Source organism: Medicago sativa, chromosome 8 (assembly GCF_051527215.1).
Source record: "Medicago sativa cultivar Bolivia chromosome 8, Bolivia_mono, whole genome shotgun sequence".
Classification (NCBI taxonomy): Eukaryota; Viridiplantae; Streptophyta; class Magnoliopsida; order Fabales; family Fabaceae; genus Medicago; species Medicago sativa.
The window spans coordinates 41,946,364-41,970,100 of NC_140756.1; the positions used below are offsets into that span (position 1 = coordinate 41,946,364).

General features: G+C 32.3%; 3 protein-coding genes across 3 annotated transcripts; 1 reads left to right on the forward strand and 2 right to left on the reverse strand.

The window, feature by feature from the left end:
- Window positions 1–1,533: 1,533 nt before the first annotated feature.
- Window positions 1,534–3,715, forward strand: LOC146899230 (protein yippee-like At5g53940). Its single transcript, XM_085732593.1, has 5 exons — window positions 1,534–1,937; window positions 2,034–2,077; window positions 2,932–3,040; window positions 3,172–3,227; window positions 3,327–3,715. The coding sequence occupies exons 1-5, from the start codon at window positions 1,842–1,844 to the stop codon at window positions 3,409–3,411; spliced, it is 390 nt and encodes a 129-aa protein (XP_085588719.1). The 5' UTR covers window positions 1,534–1,841; the 3' UTR covers window positions 3,412–3,715.
- A 586-nt stretch (window positions 3,716–4,301) lies between these two features.
- Window positions 4,302–13,695, reverse strand: LOC146899231 (ribosomal protein L11 methyltransferase-like protein). Its single transcript, XM_085732592.1, is given in 7 exon segments — window positions 4,302–4,655; window positions 4,735–5,064; window positions 5,621–5,681; window positions 5,683–5,786; window positions 11,018–11,083; window positions 11,703–11,843; window positions 13,227–13,695. Coding segments are annotated over 7 exon segments (1,236 nt in total). The 5' UTR covers window positions 13,647–13,695; the 3' UTR covers window positions 4,302–4,541.
- Window positions 13,696–18,382: 4,687 nt separating this feature from the next.
- Window positions 18,383–22,846, reverse strand: LOC146899232 (3-hydroxyacyl-CoA dehydrogenase family protein). Its single transcript, XM_085732594.1, has 3 exons — window positions 22,388–22,846; window positions 21,683–21,795; window positions 18,383–19,081 (listed from the first exon to the last, which is right to left on the reverse strand). The coding sequence occupies exons 1-3, from the start codon at window positions 22,793–22,795 to the stop codon at window positions 18,712–18,714; spliced, it is 891 nt and encodes a 296-aa protein (XP_085588720.1). The 5' UTR covers window positions 22,796–22,846; the 3' UTR covers window positions 18,383–18,711.
- Between the last annotated feature and the right edge of the window lie 891 nt (window positions 22,847–23,737).

Genomic DNA, 23,737 nt, shown 5'->3' on the forward strand with positions numbered 1-23,737 from the left:
CTATAGCATGCCTATAGGATAAGTAGTGCCTATAGGATATATGTTGACAGAACCGTATTCACGTTGTGAATGAAAATAGGAACATTCAAGTCAATATTCACACCATAACTTTACATCACACCATTGTTATATCAATTTAAATCTTGTGGCAATACTTATCAGAACCATAACTTTACAGCTTTTGCATAGTTAAATGAATTCTTCACTTTAAAAGTTGTCTGTTAAATATTGATGAAACAAAACCAGCGTGAGTTAACTCACGCTGGGTTTTAGTTTGTTTTTTCACGCAGTGTGAGTTAACTCACGCAACTCACGCAAATTTAAAACTGGTGCGAATTAACATGCGTAGGGGTATTTTGGTCATTTACTTTGGGAGTGAGCAAAAACTTTTGGGCAAAGAGCAGAATTCTAATTTTAACCCAAATGTCCAAGGACCTTAAACCCTATTAATTATAATTTTAATTTAAATCATTTGATTTTTTTTTTTAAAAGATGACTATTGGATCTATTTTATCATTCAGTGAGCCAACAACAATTGATTTTATTTTCCCTTCATCATCTTCAACCTTCGATCAAACCTCTAAATCACTACATCACCATCATCTTCACCGGTTCTTCTCTCAAAGACCATATACTTGCACCATCATCACTGCAATCATTTTGACAAAAAATCACATACGACATTCTAGATTAAAGGATATAGAAATCAATCATCATTTCAATCGGGATATATAAGAGATGTTGAATTGGTTTTAATTGAAATTGAATTCTCCCTTTGTTTCACAATACATGTCGTCGTTTTTTAAGAATAATTTTGTTTCACTTTACTTGTCATTTTTTTTCAGGATTGGCAAAGCTATTATAAACTCACACACAAGTTCGAACCCCGGTCATGACATCCGGCTTAACAATTTCGGCATTTTGCCAGTTGACCTAGGACTTGTGGATTACCCTTACCTATTTATTGTTGTGGATTACCCTTACCTATTTATTGTAAAGAGAGAAATAATAGAATAACATAATAAATGGGTAAGGATATTATAGAAAAAATACATAATTTCATCAAAAATAACAAAATTTATTTGATTTTTTGGCATGTGTAATTTTTTCAAAAATAACATGTATTGTGAAACGGAGGAAGTATCAATTAACAACTATTTTCACTGAACCACTTGTTAAAAAAGTTCATCATCCAAAATCTTCAGCTTATATTGATTACCAAAATTGTATCAAAATATATCTTAACCGTTAAGGATTTCATGATTAAAAACTAATTTTATCTAAAATATATCTTAAATATTGGTTCTGAAGTATTGGACACTTACCATGCATCGTAATATTTAATTATATCCTATATATTTTAAATAATAAAAACCCTTATGTTCAATTAATTGGACAGTAATCTCTTATGTTCAATTAATTGGACAGTAATCTTCTGTTCATCTCTTACAATTATTTGTTTTTTATAAAAAAAATTGTTGTTTTAATTTAAAATCCTTAAAATGTCAGATATTGGATAGGAAAATAAAAAAGAGTTCATCTCTTACAATTATTTGTTTTTTATAAAAAAAATTGTTGTTTTAATTTAAAATCCTTAAAATGTCAGATATTGGATAGGAAAATAAAAAAGAAAAGAATATATCGAATGTTATTATCTAATTTTTTTCTTTACAAGAAAAGTGAGCAGTGGTTACCTACCTACAGGTGTCACTTATTTGTGCAGACAACATATATAGTAATAGTAATACTCCCTGCCCTGGTTCATCTTAATCTCTTTCTTTCTGTACCTTTTATGAATCTTGAGGAAGTGAAGAAGAAGAGTGAGCGGTGACATCAATCAAATGGGGAGAATTTTTGCAGTTGAGCTGGATGGCAGAGTTTACGGCTGCAAGTCCTGCAAAACTCACCTTGCTCTTTCCACTGATCTCATCTCCAGGGTATCATATCATGATCCTTCTTCAATTTTTTTGGTTAATTAGGTGTTTCAACTAATTAACCATTCGTTAACCCTTATTGTTTGCTTTTCTTCTCAGGGATTTTATTGTCATAGAGGAAAAGCATACCTTTTCAATAATGTGTAAGTATTTTTCATTTTTTGTTTTCCTTGTTAATCCATCAGTAACAAATCTTAAATGAATTACTACAAAGTTATGACAGTTTTATTATCAATAATGGTATTATAGTAAGGCTTATATCATTTATTATTGTTCTCACTTTTCCAGTTGAAAATAAAATTGCATTCTGCTTCTGTGTTGATGTGGAACATGTATTAGTGTGTTTCTAATTTCTAATACCAAACTAATGCCGAGGCATTTCAATTTGTTGAGCTACATATAAGAATTGTATGTTAAGTTATATACTGGGATTGTTGTAACTGGCTAGCTTGTCAGTTTTCATGGTTGAATGGTGGGACCCTTTCCAGGACCTTACGTATGTGGGAGTTTTGTACACCGGACGGGACTGCCCTGAATGTTGAAATACTTATCTTATGCTTTGATTAGATTATTATGTACTCCCTCCGTCTCACAATAATAGTCGTTTAAGGTTTGTGCGCGGTAATTAAGGAAATGATTAATTGTGTTGATTTCAATGGTAAAATCAATATTATTTACTAATATACCCTTATTAATTGTAATTAATGGAGTAGTTAAGTTAGATAAAATTCAATAAATAAGGGTATGGTAGTGGAAAAAAGTAATAAATGATGCATTGATATTCTAAAGGGACTATTATTTTGAGACAAGGAAAAAATGCTAAAGTGACAATTATTGTGAGACGGAGGGAGTATAATTGTACATGCTTCAACATCTTTGACATACCGATATTAGAATTAGATTGTATTGATTGAAATTATAAATACAAACTAGATCTATGCTTTTTTATTATTAACAATTCTCATGTGCATGCTTGTGTTTTTGGTCCATGACACAGTGTGAACTTCACTAGTGGAGAAGTGGTGGAAAGAGCGATGCTTTCAGGGATGCATACTGTTGCAGATATATTTTGTTGTCGCTGCGGTCAGATAATTGGCTGGAAATACGTAATTCTTCCACCATCCTCTCATATTTTTACAAATCTATATCTGCAAACTAGTGTTGTAGGTGAAATCTATTTGAATATCATTCTGCATCCAGTACTTTTGATCCTTCTAAAATTGCATCTCTCTCATAGGAAACTGTGCAGGAGAAAAGCCAAAAGTACAAAGAGGGAAAGTTTGTTCTTGAAAGGTATTATGCTATTTTGCTATCACAACTTGAGTTGAGTTTTTTCTTATCCTTAATGTGTGTTTTTACTGATTGTTCATGTCATGCTTGTCCATTTAACAGAGGAAGGATCGTTGATGAAATCGGTTTCTCCACTGAATTCTGTGTTGAAGGCTGTGTCAGCATGAGTGATACTGAAGATGATTAGGCCTATTAAAATCTTTTGTATTTGTTGGATCAGGTGAAAGAAGAGCTGTTGTGTTATGTGAAAAATATGATAGAACCTTGAAAATGTTCAGAATCAGAACCAATTTGTTTTGCCATTTCATTTTAGTATTAGAAGATAAAATATAAAATATGTAAAATTTTCAATGATGTGTGTAATTCGTGTATCAAAAGGAGATGGAACCGCCAGTTTCCTCATAGATGGCTAAGGATATGGAACCGTTGTTTTGGACAAGACTTGACTCTTTTCACATGGGGACGAAATTAGAATACGGAGATATTTATTACGTTTCTTTTTTCTCTTTATATTATACAAAAGCCAAATTTGAATTTATTTTGTTGTGTCATAAATTAAATATACGGAGAATGATAAAATAATTGTTAATGGATGATTTTTTTTTTTTTTTTATACTAAATGAGTGATGAATGTAACCAAAAAATAAAATAAAATGAGTGATGAATAAATTAAATTAAATATTTTTTAATGAATTTCAAATTGAATGTAATTTTTTTTTTTGGTTACAAAATCAACTGTAAATGTATTAATAAATTTTTTATATTTTTGTTATTTTTTTTATAATATGCATTAATGAATTGTTCTAAAACTTTTCGTTATAATTTAAACTAATTTTTTTTTTATTTTTTTTATTTTATTTTCTTTTATCCTCGTGAGCTTAGCTCAGTTGGTATGGACAATGCATAATATATGCAAGGTCTGAGGTTCGAACCCGGCCACCACCAAAAAAACTAATTTTTTTTTTGTCAAGTATTGCAGTGGTTGAAAATTCAACTTTTTAAGGTGAATAAATAGGGTGTTTGAGGTTGAAACCTCGATCCTTGTATATATTATACAATGTCCTCTACCAACTGAACTAAATTCACGAAGACATTCTTACACATTTTATATAAAAATAAAAAAAAAACAGTTCTAATAACATGAAAGTCATCTTTAAAAAATACATATAACAATCTTAGATATGGACCAAAAACATCAAATCAATTTTATATAATCCACTCTCCCAACAGCATACAAAATATGATGAGTGTCACCATTGAGGTTGGCTGGGAACTACCAAACAAGAAACATCGAAATTGATCACTCATAGAGACGAGTTAGCATGCATCCAAATTCCTAGTTTTTCTACCACTCACGCAGGCCCAGTCGTCCATTTTGGAAACTTCCATGCCTTCTAAGAAGGGTGAATATCTTTCTATGATCTGATGAACCTACATAAAACACAATGGCAATAACTCTAGTGCACCACAGAATTGAAATGTAGTTCCACCGAAGACAATGGTAAATTACCTGTTCAGATAATATACCAGAGAGACCAATAACTGCTCCAGGCTTTGCACGAGAGATAATTTGATCAGCATTATCTAACAAAGGATTTAAGAGTATATTTGCAATGACCACATCATACTTATCCTTGTCAGTAATAGTTTGTATATCATGCGTATTTTCTCCCTCTACAAATCCAGATGTCTGATCATCTTCGGAGGATAAAGAATTTTCACCAGCAATCAACTGCAGTTGTATTCTGTCTGGTCCAATGTTGTTCAGCGCAGCATTTTGATATGCTGATGCAATTGCTTGTGCATCTACATCAACTCCAACTGCAAAGGCAGCACCAAACTAATAGCACAACAGAATGTCAAAAATTGAAATGGAAGATTCAACTATACATAAAACAATGTAAACAATATCGAAAAGCTGTAAAAATATTGGAAACTTTTTTGAGTATCAAATGTATTGATAAACATCCAATGAGTATTAGTATGAGATACATGTCAAACACCAATACTTTTTTACTTTTGAAGTATTTTGACTTCTTTTATCAATGCAAGTATTCGTCTATACATAGCAGTTACTAATGCAATTTACAACGAAAACATTTTCTTATGCTCAAAGATATCACAACAAAATAACAAGTGCTGAAGTGCATAAAAACTGATAATATGTTGGACTTGTTGCTTATAAAATAAAATTAGGGGATTTGCTACTAAGAATATAAGTTATGACCAGCATAAGGAGGAAAATCAGAGAGTCCAGGACTGCATTTTCTAGCTTTCTGAGATTGAACATAATTAAACTAAAGCTTATTAATGTGGTCTCAACTCAAGTATGCTTGTTCTTCAACAATTTTGGTCACTTAAGTTCAACTCTAGTACTCTGAAAATCAATTGAATACCTTAAGAGCTGCAATGGCAAGAATCCCAGAGCCCGTGCCATAGTCTAGGATGTATTCTCCCCGTTATACAATCATGCAAGAGTAATAGACAAAGTTTAGTGGTGGCATGTTCTCCTGTTCCAAATGCATGTCCGGGATTGAGCAATATATTTATTGCTTGAACATCCTATACAATTCAGTAATGGTTAGCAGAAATCTACTTACAGTTTGAACATTGGGTTTAATTTAATGCCCAGAAACAAAAGAAGCAAGCAAATACCTGACAAACATAATTCAACTCTTTTTGGGTGATGAATACAAACTTGTTAGAATATATAAATATATCGTAATATCGTGTTACTATTTTATCATATCTTTAACTATCTCATAGGATTAGTTTCTTAGCCTAGAGTATCTTTGAAGATTATTTTTCATATTACTTAATTAGTATACGGGTTGACGTTTAGTCTTTTGCATCAAGTTATCATAGCACACATCTTATTCAAACTCCTTATTATTGTTGGTGATTTCCAAAATAATGGAATCACTTTAAATCAAAAGTTGTAACTCTTCATGGGAATCATTCATATACATTGGAACTTTTCGCAAAGAGATGCTTAATGAACATTTGCATTGATTCAAATGTATATGATTATAACCTTTGGCAAAAGGGTGCTTAATGAACCTTTGCATTGATTCAAGTGTATATGATTATAACCTTTGACAAAGGGATGTTTAATGAACCATAACATTGTTTCAAATCAAAGGGGTGTTTTCTCTCATATGAAGGGTCATATAATGCACTATAAATGCTTGGCATTTGGGCATTAGTTGGACACACAAAAAAGAATAACAACATAATTCTCCATCATTCTCTTACTCTAAATCATCCATCAATTCTCTAATGCATGAGTGAATTGCTGGAACCATAAATCTGTAAAATACTGTTAGGAGATACGCTTGGTGTGGTTGTGCAATACACGTCAAGGAACTCATAGTATCCTGAAGGGGATTCGCCGGTCATTCCTTATTGCATCCAATATACAGTTATTGGTGGGGGCGAATCGAACCTAAAGGTTAGTATGGCAATCCCATACGCTTTGAGTTTGCATGCATAACCATTAATCTTTTCAGGTTTCAAGTAAAGCAGCATCTTCCCAACAATCAAGATATACAACAATCTTTGGAATTTATGTGCACACTTCATCGTATTCATCTTCATCATCTTCTTGGTCAAGTTATTGCAGCAGACCCCCAACACAAGTTCCAACAATCTTTAGGTTCGATTTATGATTTACTTGTGATTAATGGCTGCAATTTTTGGGAGAGATGAAATCTTATATATTTTCACCCATGACTACGGTGAACGGTAAACAAATTCCATTTATGAATATATGTTGTGGAAATTTATGGATAAATATTTCATATGTGATGTGTTTATGTTAAATTTACATGTGATTGTAGATAATATATGCATGATAAATTTTGATATGTATGAAATTTATTGTTTGAAATTTGTTTGATGTTAATTTGACATGAGATAATGTGTATATAAGTGATTACCTATTATGAAATATTTGGTGTTCTAAATGCATGTGTATAATATCTAAGCAAATATGAATATGTTAGATTTAACATGTGGTGACATATATATACATGATTTAGAAATTGTTCAAGTATATGAATTTTGATGAGTATAGTAATATGTTAAGAATGTTTAAACACTATTTTATTTATGAAAGTAGTGTAGATAAATTGTCAAAATATCAAGTGGTTGATTTAATGATATTATTTACTTTGTGTAAGAAATTATTATCATTAATATTGTGCTGATATTATATTTACATGATAATATGAAAAGTAATGGTTAATTTCTTGTTTATCATGATATTAAAATAATTTGGGTATGTTTTGAATTATTGTAAGTTGATATATGTTCATGGAAGAAAGTCATAGAAAATATTAATGATTTTGGTTCATTGATTATTCGTCTATGTCATTGTTTATTGAGATTTAGTATTGAACATATTTAAACATAAACTTTAATTTAACACAATGAATTTATGATATATGTATTAGTTATATGATAACTAAAATCAAAATGATTGTGTTATGTTTAATTTTATGTGGAGTATATGACTTACATGTTTAATCCCATCTTATGAAGTTTATGACATTCTTTTATGATCAATTTTTATTTTGCTATGTAAGTTTAATGCATTCAATGTATGATATATCTTGGCTAGATATAAAAGAAAAGTTGAAGTTCAAATTGAAATGCATGTTAAATATTGTTATAGCAAAGGTGTAATGACATAAAAGTTTGTGCATTATTACAATGTACTCAATTGACAAAAGTGTGTCATGGTTTGATGATAGTTGGTGAATACTATCAAGAGTATATAAGTTGATCCATAGACATAGCTATGAGAATACAAAATCTATGTGAAGAATTGAATATTCAAAGTTTATAAAAGTTAAAAGAAAATCTTGCAATTATTTGACGAAATGATTGACAAGGAATGATGTCTTTGGAAATGATGTTGAATACATTGAAGACATTATTAGGGATGTGGTACAAACCCAAATCTAATTGATTACCAATGGTGGAAACTCAACCCACACTTGAGTAGCATCAAGTCTTGGGTTCAATGGTGAAAGTACACTATTAGAGTAATTGAAGTACTTGACAATAGATAACATCCCAATGGGCAAAAGTACTTGGACCATAAGAAGAAAAAGGGTAGGATGAGGTTTTCCTCTTAATGGACATATAGCATATATTTGCTGGAATGCATACTTATGGGGCATTTCCGATATAGTCTACCTATGTGAGAATGAAGTTTGGCCGCTTCACGGAGTTCAAGGGTTTGACTCTTAAATTCTCATGAAAAGGGATATATGACACAAGGCCTTCTTAATGTGTCATCTTACAAGTCTCTTTATCAATGGTACCGAGATTCTATGTGTAAGTTATGCACACTTGTTCTAATGAATAGTTGGTTCAAAGCTTGCCTACCATACTATTTGGGAATGAGCGAAAACTTAACTTACTAAGTAATGGTTCAAATCGCGAGATACCATTATCTGAAGGCATGGAATTTCCGGATTTATGTGATTTAGTATTTTGAAAATGGTGGGGGATTGTTGGTGATTTCCAAAATAATGGAATCACTTTAAATCAAAAGTTGTAACTCTTCATGGGAATCATTCATATACATTGGAACTTTTCGCAAAGAGATGCTTAATGAACATTTGCATTGATTCAAATGTATATGATTATAACCTTTGGCAAAAGGGTGCTTAATGAACCTTTGCATTGATTCAAGTGTATATGATTATAACCTTTGACAAAGGGATGTTTAATGAACCATAACATTGTTTCAAATCAAAGGGGTGTTTTCTCTCATATGAAGGGTCATATAATGCACTATAAATGCTTGGCATTTGGGCATTAGTTGGACACACAAAAAAGAATAACAACATAATTCTCCATCATTCTCTTACTCTAAATCATCCATCAATTCTCTAATGCATGAGTGAATTGCTGGAACCATAAATCTGTAAAATACTGTTAGGAGATACGCTTGGTGTGGTTGTGCAATACACGTCAAGGAACTCATAGTATCCTGAAGGGGATTCGCCGGTCATTCCTTATTGCATCCAATATACAGTTATTGGTGGGGGCGAATCGAACCTAAAGGTTAGTATGGCAACCCCATACGCTTTGAGTTTGCATGCATAACCATTAATCTTTTCAGGTTTCAAGTAAAGCAGCATCTTCCCAACAATCAAGATATACAACAATCTTTGGAATTTATGTGCACACTTCATCGTATTCATCTTCATCATCTTCTTGGTCAAGTTATTGCAGCAGACCCCCAACACAAGTTCCAACAATTATTTCTCTTCTTTTATCTAAAACACGATAAATTTAACATGGTATTAGAGTATGGTTCCATCCTCTGTAACTTCGTTATTTGAGTTCCCAAAAATTAGGTCCAATCTGCATCAAGATTGCTAATTGAGAGGAAACATGACCACATTATTGAAAGAAGAATTTTGGAAGATTACTTAGTGTTGCCTATGGAATATTCTGAAATTCCCACTATCATTACAGAATTTCAATATTCACCTCAGGGTAATCATTTTGAGTTCGTAATAACATATAAGGGTCTTGTTAACAGCCCCTAGGGCACTCTTTAAGCATCTAAAATAAGCAATTATTCTTTAAAAAAGTCAAATATTTCGATTTTCAATAATGCCCCTGAGGATTTCAACTGTTTTTTTACTGGGAAGGTATAAAGACTGAAATCAAGAAATTTATTGCCAAGTGGAGTATTTGCCATCAGAACAAATAACGAAAGCTCATCATTTGCAAGCTTATTACGGCCGCTACAAACTCCATAGAATCACAGGTATAATTTAAAACTTCAATGGATTTTATTCATGGATTTTATTCACAGGTTGCTTAAGGTGTGAGGTGGATATCTAAAAATTTCACTCATTTCTTGGTGTTGGGTCATCCTTTTAATACTAAGGACTAAGGAGGTTGCTGAAGTGTTTATCACAGATATAGTAAAATTGCATGGCTTTCCCGCTTCTATTGTATCTGACAGAGAAAAGGTTTTCTTCAGCCATTTGTGGACAAACTGTTCAAGCAAGTGGGTACCAACCTGACAGTGGCTCAACAAAGGATGAAGAAGCAAACTGACAAACACAGGAGGGATGTGCAGCCAGCAGTGGGGGATTGGATGTAACTCAAAGCTACCTCATATAGATATAGATGGAATTCTCTAGCCAAGAGGAGGAATGAGAAATTGAGTCCTAGATTTTATGGTCCATACCTGGTGCTAGAAAAGATAGGACCAGTGGCTTATAGTATACGCTATCTCTACCTACTAATTGTAAAATCCACCTGCTATTCCACATCACTAGCTTACAAACGTTCCCTGCCAGCAGCATAACTCTAGACTAGCTTTTACAAACTTTCCCTGCCAGCAGCATAACTCTAAACTTTCCGCTCCGCACTGCTATAGCGGCCGGCGCAGCCACTTTTGACAACAGAGTTGTCAACTTCAACCAGAGTTGGAAGATATCTTGTCAGTTGGTTGCAGCAAGCAGTTACAGTGGCACAAAGTTGCGACTTGCGACATTCACAGAAAGCCACAAAGAATTTTGTCCTAACCTTCACATAAAACCAAACATGGAATATGTGTTGTTCAATCTTTCTTTTTTATTCAATTTTAAGCAAACCAAATGGACCAACATAACATAATTGATGATATTCAATTCAAGAGGGCCAAAATGTGACACATTAATAGAAATAGGGACAATAAAGAAATTTCACATGCATTATGAGCAACCATAGCATGTTATCAATACATTATCAACAAATAAAGTTTAAGATAGACATACAGGTGGAGTACTCCACTCAGGCACCACCCACAGCCCTTTAGTAATTTCTACTGGATGAAACGATTCCTGTAAGCATGGATATTAAGAATATTAAGGAAAGAAAACACCATACACTAATCAATAATAAGGATATGATAAAAATTAAGAATATTTCCCATTCAAGAATATTAAGGATAGAAACCAGTAAACTGTTTTGCGCTTAACAATATACCCTATTCAAAGGTATTAAGGATAGAAACCAGTAAACTACTGGTGTGAGATAAAAATCCACTAATTAATAGTTAGTATTCAGCAATAAGTCTGTTATATCACTGTTTCCTTCACTAGTGAATTATAACTTTACATGCAAAACCAGTAGATAATTTCTATTAAAGGGCAACCCAGTGCACTAAAGCTCCCGCATACGCAGGGTCCGGGAAGGGGTCCCACCATTTGGTGTATTGTACGCAATCTTACCCTGTTTTTTACACAAGAGGCTGTTTCTAGGACTTGAACCCGTGACCTTCCAGTCACATGACAACAACTTTACCAGTTGCGCCAAGGTTACCCCTCAGTAGATTCAATTTCTATTATATCACTATTTATAAATGAGTTTGCACACAAGTTAGATTCAATCTCCTAACTAAAAAAACAAGAATGCATACAATGAAAAATAGAATGAACAAATTAAGCAAATCAGACTGACCTGAGATCTCTTAATCCAGTCCTCCTCCTCAATAGCTTTAATTTCATATCTTGGTTTCTCTTTGAAACCAATAGAATCAAATGCATGGGAAATGCTCAAATTAATATCCTCATCTTCAGGGTAGATAGAAGTAATGCAAATCTGAAAAAATCATACTCTTATACTCAGGGTAGATAGAAGTAATGCAAATATGAAAAAATCATACTCTTATACTCACAAATGAGTAAAACTACTCCTTTCGACATTAAATTTAGGCTTAATTGCATGTTTGATCCCTTATGTTTACTTTAGTTTTCAAGTTGGTCCCTTATATTTTAAAAGTTTCACGTTGGTCCCTTACGTTTTAAAAGTTTCAAGTTGGTCCAAAACGTTACACACGTTGGAATAAGTTAGTTCCTTCTGTCACTTAACGTTTAAAGATTTGTGTTGACAATATGAGTGATAGAACTTAACTTATATAGAAAATCAGTTTAAAACCATTTTTTAATTTTTTTGGTTTTATTAAACTCAATATCATGTCACGAAAGGGACTAACTTATTCCAACACGAGTAACGTTTTAGACCAACTTGAAACTTTTAAAACATAAGAGACCAACTTGAAACTTTTAAAACGTAAGGAACCAACTTGAAAACTAAAATAAACATAAGTGATCAAACATGCAATTAAGCCTTAAATTTAAAATATGTTTATAAAAATACAGTAAAAGAAGATTGTGCAAAAAACAAATATCCCATTCCCTGATACCATGCTCCTGCAGAAAATCTTAACAACTGTAGCTTGGAAGCTCATAGATTTTCAAACCACTTAATAGAATTTTGCAGAAAGTAGAACAGAGTGAAAACGATCCATAAAACGTAATCTGAAGTTCTTAACTGAATCTGAATACAGTGAGTTATTTGTAGTGTTTAAAATCTAACTGACTTATAACCAATCTAACCTTTCGACAACCTAACAGCCTGTCAGTTAGGGGATATATATCACACTGATGCAAATGCAAACACAATTTGAAGTAACATTCAGAAATAAAAGAGAAACACACGCTATGGAAATGCAACCGCAGAAACAACAGTACTAGAAGAGACGACAAAATGTTGATGATAATAAAGAAAAGAAATAAGAAGACTACACGAATATCCAATCCAGAGGCCAAATTAAATAAACTAGAGTATTTTTCAAGTCACATTCCATCCCTTTCATAACCACCTCCTCCCCGCTTATCTACCTTTTCGATATCATCATTCATCTACTATTCGCTTTAACAATAATTGTTATCATGTTTATTATTTTTAAGTCATCATCATCTTTATCCGGCTCCATATATTTTCACCTCATTCCTGCCATCTGTTTCTATTCCTAAAACTTTCAAAGATGCACTCTTACCATCGCAGCAAACAATGATCGAGGAAATGAAAACATTAGATTTAGCAATATTTGGTCTCTGGTTCCTTTACCTCGACATAAAGACCCAAAACACATAACAAGAATAATTGAAAACTTAAAAGCAATGGCATAAAAGTACGTACCTCATCTATTGTTTGAGCGACATCATTTTGATCCATGCTAACAGAAGTTGCACCAAAGCATAAAAGCGCATCTCCAAGCACATCCTTGTAATCACAAAAACAAACAAGTTGAAGTCAAATATTTTGGCGACACGGAACATGTATTTGGTTCATAATGACTGACTGAGATGTACAAGAAGGAAAGTAAGTTAAAATGATTACTGCATTATCTTTAGAACAGTGAATGAGAACTGAAAGATAGGGAGTTGAAGAAGACTTATGTGGTAGAGCGGAGGAAGAGGAAGAACAATGGTGGTGACTACTAACTTTGTGATGATGTTTGAAGAGAAAAGGAAGTGATGAGAGAGGAGAAGAAGGTGATATACGCATTAGGGGGCGGGAGAGGGTCAGATGTTTGATAAAATGCCACGCTACCGCCATGGAATGGAAAGGTAATTCAAATCAAATGTTTCATCACATTCGGATACCAAACAATAATATTATCTTATAGTTTGGAGGGGTGATGACGATTTTGGAGGGTGACAAATATAGAGAAAAATTTAACAAGTTTTTTAAGGGTTAAATATGTTTTTAGTTCCTTTAAATATATCAAATTTTTGTTTCGATCTTTCTATTTTTTTAAACTTTTAGTCTCTAAAAGTTTTCAACCACTACTTTTGATCCTTATTTTTAAGTTAATTCATCCAATTCATCCGTAGTCTTCATATTTTGAATGAAAATTTCCATAAATATTTAGAATATTATTAGAGTATCTCTAAAAAAAATTGATATTTTTAACCAAACATAAATTAAATATAATTATTTTATGTTCTTGACAATTAAAAATTCATATTCAATTCATGTTTTGTTTAAAAAATTTAAACTTTTTTAGGAGAGATTCTTTAAATATTCTAAAAAATTCATTGAAATTTCCATTAAAAAATATGATGGCTATACATGAGTTGACTTAAAAGAAAGAACAAAAAATAATGATTGAAATTTTTTGAGGGACTAAAAGTGGAAGACAAGTTTTATAGGGACTATAACAACAAGTTGATATATTTATAATGACCAAAAACATATTTAAACTCTTTTTAAATAGTATTTTTTAGAGAATGATAAATGAATTGTTGTGATTAATATATCTTTAATTTTAAAATGGGTTGAATAAGATTTTAGTCCTTATAAATATATTCAATTATCTTTATTCCTTATAAAAAAAATGACATGTTTTGATTTCTATAAATATTTTCAGTACATACTTTAAGTCCTTATAAAATTAAAATTTGTTTAATTATGCTTAAAATTTTAAATAATTGTTTGCACACTTATTTATAACATTATATAAAGTTCCTTCGCAAAAAATTGGCTCCAAATTTGATTTTTAAGGCCATATTTTCATTACTTTAATCTCAATTTTTGTGTTTAGAAAAATTCATATTTAATTCATTACATGAATTCAAATTGAAGAGCACCAGTGTTCTAGAATCCTCAGCTAATGGTGACATAAAATACCATGGTTGAGAATCACATGTAATATTTGCTGTAACAAAGTACTTCTGCAAACACACTCTCTCTTTCTACTAAAGACATCAACTCATGTTCTCGTAAGCTTAACTCAGTTGGTTGGGACAATGCATAAAATATGCATAAAAAAACGTCAACTCATGTATTTGATTGAAAAATAAATGGCTTCAAGAACAACAAACATTGCTGTATTATTAGAATAAACAGGCCAAAAACCAAGAGCAATATACAGAATGGACAGACAAATCAAACCAAATTTTGTTCGCTTCATCACTGAGTATGAACATTCAATCATAACACCAGGTTTCCCTCGTGCTCTTGACAGAAACCTCCTTCAATCCAAAGACATATCCTCACCTGACTGTATGGATTACCACAGAAACAATCAATTATTCCACACAAAGCTTACAGACAAATTTTCCATGGATGGCTGTGTTGTGATAATTGATTTCTCTGAGTTTTCCTTACTTTCTCTCTTGTGTTACATAATTAATTTTCCGTTTAGTTGTTTTGTTCTCCACAGTAACTAATTCCCACAAGTGTGGAGCTCAAATTGAGTTAGACTTATTTTAGTTACACCCCATGAAATTTCAGTTACACCCAGATTTGACAAAAATACCCTTCAATCCTTTTTAAATTTTCAACAATTACTCCTCCTCTTCATCTTCTTCTGCATTCAATTAAAACAATTGAACTCAATTTTCACAGTTGAACATAATTAAACTTTTACAATTCATCTTGGTTTTACCTAAATTTGGCAGCGTACGTGAAACATAATCACTGCAACACATTCAAAACTTAGGGCAATTAAAAACATGAAAAGAAATTGAAAAGTGTTACTTAATTCACGTGAATTGGTTACTTAAGTTATTTTTCTTCTGCACCTTGGTTGCACTTAGAATGGATCAGTACGAAATCTAGGAACATATCATAGAATAATTTAGACTTATTCATAGCATACCTGAATTCAAGGTTATTGAAATTGAAAAAAAGATTGCAATTGAAAAATTTACTACGTGAACTAAATTCACTTACACCAACGTAAATTGAGTTCACGTTGAAATTATATATAATTTATAAGTTAAACCAGATCAACGTAAATGTTAATTTATGTGTGACAAAGGGCAACTTTGGTATAACGATAAAATACTAATCAATTTTGGGTGTAATTAGATGTTTTTGGGGTGTAACTAAAAAAACTCATTGAGTTACCGATCAATTTGTTCAGAAATATTAGTAAATTGACACAAGATTTTTATTTGTACTAAAATACTAGTAAAATAGACAATATACATATAAACAATAGGGTTAATAGGCTTTTACCCCCTGTAATATAGGTCACTTTTGGTTTTTCCCCCTAGGAATTTTTTTTTTTTTAGATTCCGTCCTCGTAAAATGAAGATTCTTTGGTTTTGCCCCCTGAGCCAGTTGAGTCAGCAGAATCTCCTACGTGGCATGCGACGTCAGCAGATTCTGCTGACGTGGCGCGCTGACTGTATAATTATTTTTATTTTTTATTTTTTTATTGGGGTACACGTGGCATTTTTGATTTTTTTTTAAAAAAAATATTAAAAAATTCTGGAAAAATTAAAAATTTATAAAAAAATTAAAAACAATTAAAAAATTATGGAAAAAATGAAAAATAAATAAAAAAAATATTTAAAAATCTGGAAAATTGAAAAATTAATAAAAATGAAAAAATTGAAAAAAAACGGAAAAAATAAAAAAAAATCTGGAAAAATTTTAAAATTCTGAAAAAATTAATAAAAATAAAAAAATCTGAAAAAATTTAAAAATTCTGGAAAAATTAATAAAAATAAAAAATGATTAAAAAAATAAAATAATCTAATAAAATGAAATATAATGAAAAAATTCTGGAAAATATTTAAAAAAAATTCGAAATTTTCAAAAAAAATTAAAAAGATTAATCATTTTTAAAATTTTCATTCGTTTTTTTCGAAATTTCAAAATTTTGATTAGTATATATGTCGAGCTTAGGTTTTTTCAGTGTATTTTTTCCCTTATTCTCGGTTTATAAATGCACAAAAGTTCCCGGTTTATAAATACACAAAAATTTTCGGAAAAAATACTAATGAAAATTTTGAAATTTCGAAAAATACGGTTTTTTCAGTGTATTTTTTCCCTTATTCTCGGTTTATAAATACACCAAAATTCCCAGAAAAGCTTTGAGAAATACTAATGAAAATTTCAAAATATTTTCATTAAAATTTCGGAAATTTTTATTTTTCCAGAATTTTAATTTTGTTAGAAAATTTCAAAATTTTATTTTTTCCAGATTTTTTTAATTATTTTTCATTTTATTAGATTATTTTATTTTTTTTCATTTTTCCAGATTTTTTAAATTTTTCAAGATTTTTTTTATTTTTATTAATTTTTCCAGATTTTTTTAATTTTTTCCGTTTTTTCAATTTTTTTCATTTTTTTTACAATTTTCCTAAATTTTATAATATTTTTTATTATTTTTTTATTTTTCCAGATTTTTTTATTAATTTTTCGATTTTCCAAAATTTTTCAATTTTTTATTAATTTTTAATTTTCCCTGAATTTTTTAATATTTTTTTAAATTTTTTTATTAATTTTTTAGGGTAAATACAGACTTTGGTCCCTTAACTTATTTTTGCGTTTCATTTTGGTCCCTTAACTTTAAATTGTCTCAATTTGGTCCCTTAAGTATCTCTCCGTTTACCAAAATGGTCCTTTCCGTTAGTTTTCCGTTATCTTTAATAAAAAAAGTTAAATGTGATACACGTGTCATTTTGCCATTTGTTGAGATTTTTTTTGTTATTTTCGTTATATTAATTTAGAAATAAAAAAATCTAAAAAATTGAAAAAATTGGAAAATTAATTTTCAAAAATTTATTGTTTGGTATCATTTATTTTCTTTGAAGGTGTAGTGTTTGTTTGAAGCCTTTGTTTCTAGATCTGAGTTAAGGTGTTTCGAATCTGGATTTTTAACGAGGGGACGGTGATGAGTTTCCACCGGCGACAGTGATTCACCGGCGACGAGGGGACGGTGATGATTTTTAGCGTGGTGAAGGAAGAGAGATTCGACTGAGAAGAGAAACAAGGGGGCTGGGTTTTGAATTTTTGTTTTTTTTTTTTGTATTTTGAAGAAAATAACACGTTAAAAAATAACAAAATAAATTCTCAACAAATGACAAAATGACACGTGTACCACATTTAACTTTTTTTATTAAACATAACGGAAAACTAACGGAAGGGACCATTTTGGTAAACGGAGAGATACTTAAGGGACCAAATTAAGACAGTTTAAAGTTAAGGGACCAAAATGAAACGCAAAAATAAGTTAAGGGACCAAAGTCTGTATTTACCCAATTTTTTATTTTTCCAGAATTTTTTATTTTTTTTAATTTTTTTTTAAAAAAAACAAAAATGCCACGTGTACCCCAATAAAAAAATAAAAAATAAAAATAATTATACAGTCAGCGCGCCACGTCAGCAGAATCTGCTGACGTCGCATGCCACGTAGGAGATTCTGCTGACTCAACTGGCTCAGGGGGCAAAACCAAAGAATCTTCATTTTACGAGGACGGAATCTAAAAAAAAATTTTCCTAGGGGGCAAAACCAAAAGTGACCTATATTACAGGGGGTAAAAGCCTATTAACCCTAAACAATAAAATAACATTGATTAACTTGTAAGTCAAGATGCTTTTTCTCTTGGGTTGCTATTGACCTCTAGTTCCTATAATTATTTTTTAACCATATCCTATCCTTGTGTTAATGTACATACTAATCTTATCATAATAGTCATTGGTTATTAAAATATTATACAAGCATGTCTGAAACAAATGTAACATAAAATAGAAGAGACGAGCTCTAAAACGAATGAGTGAAAGAGAGATCAGATAACTCTATTCCACTCAATTTCAGTAGTGTACCCAAAGTTCAGTACAAGTGTGGTGCTGACAACTTATTCTTCCAAGGAAACCAAACATTTTAGAGACGAGAAGATGATTTTGAAGACTTTGGCTCTTTACTATAGTCATACACGCCAATACCTCGTTTTCTTCCAAGTCTGCCAGCATCAACATACTGTACAAGTAGAGGGCAAGGTGAATATTTATTGTCCCCAAGGCCAGCATGAAGAACTTTCATTATAGACAAGCATACATCCAACCCAATGAAGTCTGCAAGCTCTAAAGGGCCCATTGGATGGTTAGTACCCAACTTCATTCCCGTGTCAATATCCTCTTTGATTGCAACGTTGGTGTACAGAGTATAAAATGCTTCATTTATCATAGGCATAAGGATTCTGTTCACTATGAAGCCTGAATAATCCTGGGAGGTTATTACTGTCTTGCCAAGCCTGCAATACATATTGAACCAGCGCAAATTATAAAAACAATAGTTAATTTTCCTAGCTGTCTTGAATAAGAAGAATGAAACAGAAGAATCTCAGAGGACCAGGGAAGAGAAGAAAACCAAAGAGTATATGCAGGTTAAAGGTAATTAAGCATTAAGGCATTGATGCATTGTCAAGAAATTAGAAAAGAATATAACATAGCAATAGCAATATATTACATTCTAGGGTTAATTATATTTTCGGTCCCGACAAAATACTCATAATTTAAGTTTAGTTTCTACTAAATCTTTCTCCCAAGTTTGGTCGCCCACTTATTATGTGCTTCTAGGACTTGCCTGTCACTTGTTTTTCACTGGTTGGACGGATGGAAATGTAGCATGTGTACTTTTTAAAAAGTCTATGACCCAATGCATATGAAAATTCACCATTTGGGAGAGGCAACCCTTAAATGCTCTCCAGATTTTCAAATGGATTAATCTTTGCAGTTGTGCCTAGAGGATAACTAAACAAAAAAAGGACGGCACATTATTTAAAAAGTTCATGTCACAAGTGTTAATCTGTAGTTCTGTTTTTCTAGTCACCAAAAATAGTGCCAGTGATCAATTCTAGAAACATGGAATGAGCGTGGACTAAATCAAACCTACGTTATATATTTGATAGATCATACTAAAAACAGAATTGATAGAGTCATAAGGTAAAAGAGTGATGCGTTTTGGTTTTGTTTAACGTATGAAAACAATGAGATACAATAGAACAAGATATTCCATTTTGTTTTTGTATATTCTAATGAATATGAAAATTTGTCCATACGCAAAACCATAGGATTCTTCTCATATATCTATTTTCATGAAAATAATATTAACCTAAATACATAAACATTGTGGGTGGATGATAGAGAACCTGCTGTTTGTGTGGCCTGGTGGGGCAGGTTGTGAATGTGGGTCAGAGCTCTAATAGGCCTGTCACATGGAGAGTATATTCAAGGACGAAGAAAGTGGGGCCCAGGAGAGAGAGGTTACCACACTATTCAAAGATGAAGGGGGAAAGATTAAAGGGTTATTTTAGAAGTTTGAAAATTTTTATGAAATTTTTTATGCTTTGTTGAATGCCTATGTCCTGGATTTAGGATATTTAGATTTGATAAAGGGAGCAGCTTGGATGAAACAATTTAGGAAGTGACTTTTGATTGGAATAATATGATTCTGAGTTTTCCTTGGAAGGGAGAGGTGATTGAATTACACGGAGTAAATCCGAGGGTTACGAAAATGAGAGACTGAACAGACCAGTTAACTTTGTTACATAGCCTGTTGGGGGATGTAGGGATCGAAGAAGACAGAAGAAGAGCCAGGATTGAACAGGGTCCATCAAGAGGAACTTCAACTGCTGTTGGGAACAGTATGAAGGGGTTTTCAAGGAATTGAAAGGGTTACAGCCACAAAGGGACTCTGTTCACAGAATTGAGTTGCAAGGGTGCAGGACCTGTTAGTGTCCACTCCAATATGTACCCCCATCACCACAAAGGTACGATAGAAAATCAGGTGAAAAATATGTTTGGATCAAGGGATCATTGGTCAGAGCTCTAGTGCTTTTTCAAGCCCCGCGATCATAGTGAAGAAAAAGATGATTCCTGGATGATGAGTATTGATTATGGGGAGTTAGACAAGGCGACTGAACCAGATAAATACCCCATTCCAGTAGAGGAGGACCTCTTGGATTTGCATGGAGCCACAATAACAAGGGAGTGAGGGGATTTTTGGGGTTGACCGGCTATTATAGAAAATTTATTATGGGTTATGGGAAAATAGCTAAACCATTGAAGGCTTTCATTGGGATCCTGAAGCTCTCAAAATCTTTGAAGATCTTGAGAAGGTAATGAAATCCCCTGTACTTACACTTCCGGATTTTTCTAAACCATTTTGAGATTGATGTGATGCTTCGAGAAGAGGTATGGGAGCTGTTTTGATGCAAAAGAATGTTTGAAAAATAAGAATTGACGACAAGGTAGTTTGCTTCCCTTAGCCTTGAGGACAAGGCAGTTTCTGCAGAGGGGGCGATGATAGAGCACCTGTTGGGGAAGGTCGTGAGCATAGGTCAGAATTCAATAGGCCTGCCATATGGAGAGAATATTCAACGAAAAAGAAAGTGGTCCCAGGGAGAGAGAAGGAAATGGTTAGAGAGTACCATACGATTCAAGGGGAACAGTTAAGGGGTTATTTTAGCAGTTTGGGAAAGAAGGGGAGGTTATTGAAATTTCTTGGTCTGGTTGTTTTCTAATTTCTTGTACTGATCACTATTTTCAGTTATAATACGTATTACAATGTCTGTCCATCCAATTCACACTGTTATTTACTATAATTGTTCTATGGTTTCTGTTGGTGGATGAGAACATAGCAGCCACATACATTAACAATTAATTCATCTTCCATCATACCAACATAGGTAACATTCACATTTTTCAGAGTAACAACAGGAATGTATGTGGTGATCACAAACAAACATCAATGTGTTTAGAAATGAAGATGCAAATTTAGTAGAGTGAGTGTTTTATCGTCATAAATTATAATCATACAAAGTGGAGGATGGTACCAAGGTTAAGATTACAACCTCTGTGATAGTGCTTTTGTGGCAGCAAATGTTGCATCAGAAGTGTCGGCACCTCGTACAATCTCAATCAATTTCATCACTGGGGGAGGATTCATAAAATGCATTCCTATCACCTAACAGATAAGGCACCAAACAACACAGCACAATTTTAATCTATCAAATGGAAAACAATAGGCCAAAAATTGCTAAACCAAAAGTGGAACTCATGTGATCATGACTTGGCTGATTCTAGAAGCAAGCATGACTTATAATTGGAATTAATGAAAGAGAAATGCTAGCAACATACATTTTAACACACACTTTTCAACGCACTCTCTTTGATTAGTTAAAATTCACATCGGACCCATTAAATTTACATGGTATCCACATGATTTGGTGGGACCCATGTGAATTTTAACCAATCAAATAGCGTTGAACAGTGTGTGTTAAAATATGTCTTGCTAGCATTCCTCTTAATGGAAAAATGTAGGACCCGTTTACAATTTATGTTTACGGCCAATTCTATGGTGCACAAGTGAGACGAGTCTTACATCACGCGCAAACTAGTTTTCAACATGATCAATACATCTCACCGTTAAATGAACTTAAATGGAATATCATGTGACTTTTTGATCCAACAGTGGAAAAGACAATTGTGAACGATGCAAGACTATATTACATGTGCATGTTAGAACAAAATAAAAAAGAAGAAGAAGAAGAAGGAACCTGTTGAGGCCTTGTGGTAGAAGAAGCTAAACGAGTGATAGAGATGGAACTAGTATTAGAAGCCAAAATAGCAGAAGACTTAGCAATCTTATCTAATTGAACAAACAAAGATTTCTTAACCTCTTCAGATTCAACAATAGCTTCAATAATGAAATCAGCAACAGAGAGGTCATTTATATTAGTGGTAAAACGCAGTCGTTTGAGAGCATCAGAAGCAGCAGATTGAGAGAGTTGGGATTTGGAAAGAAGACGGTTGATGGAAGAAGAAATGGAAGAAGAGGCAGTTGAAAGAGCTTGAGAGTTGACATCTAGAAGGCAGACGTCGATGCCATGCATGGCTGTCAGTTGGGCTATTCCTGATCCCATCTGCCCACCGCCTATCACGCCGATCATCTTCACATCCGCCATTGCTATTTTTCTTCTGTTTTCTCTTGCTTTGTTATTCTGAGTAATTTATTTGTTTTGGTCTTATCTTTTTTCTAGTATAAATTATTCAACCAACTTTTCTTAGGTTCTCCTTTTGAAAGTTAGCTCAGCTTACCAAAAAATCAAAATTAGGCTAAAGTGCAACTTTGACCCCCTATCTTTCAAAAAGTTGCGATTTTGGTCCCCTAACTTTGAAAACTACAATTTTGGCCCCCATGTTTAGGGAAATATGCTCTTTTAACCCCCTAACATAAGGGAAATATGTCTTTTGACCCCTTATCTTTTCAAAATGTTGCGATTATGACCCCTTATCTTTTCAAAATGGCACCTTTTTTTGGACACGTGTAGCCTTCTCAGCAGTTTTCAAAGTTAGAGGGCCAAAATTGTAGTTTTCAAAGTTAGGGGGCCAAAATCGCAACTTTTTGAAAGATAAGGGCCAACGTTGCACTTTAGCCAATTAAATATGTTTTGGTATGTCTTGAGCTACGTTTCTTATTAGAAATCATAATTGTTTGTAGGGTTAATAGTGTTTTATCCCCTGTAATATAGGTTATTTCCGATTTTCCTTGTAAATTTTTTTTTTTGAATTTCATCCTTGAAATTCGAAGATTTTTTGGTTTTGAACCTTCATGAAAAATTTTACCCCCTGTAATTCGAGCAAATTTAGGTTTACCCCCTTGTAATTTGAGAAAATTTCGGTTTACCCCCCTGTTAATTTGAGCAAATTTTGGTTTACCCCCTGCCATATCTTCGATTTTGTACTGTCAGAGTTCATGAAGGTCCAAAACCAAAAAATTTCAAATTGCAAGGACAAAATCCAAAAAAAAAAAAATTACAGGGGGTAAAACCGGAAATGACATATATTACAAGGTAAAACACTATTAACCCTTGTTTATATAATTTATTGTTTTTAATACATGAATT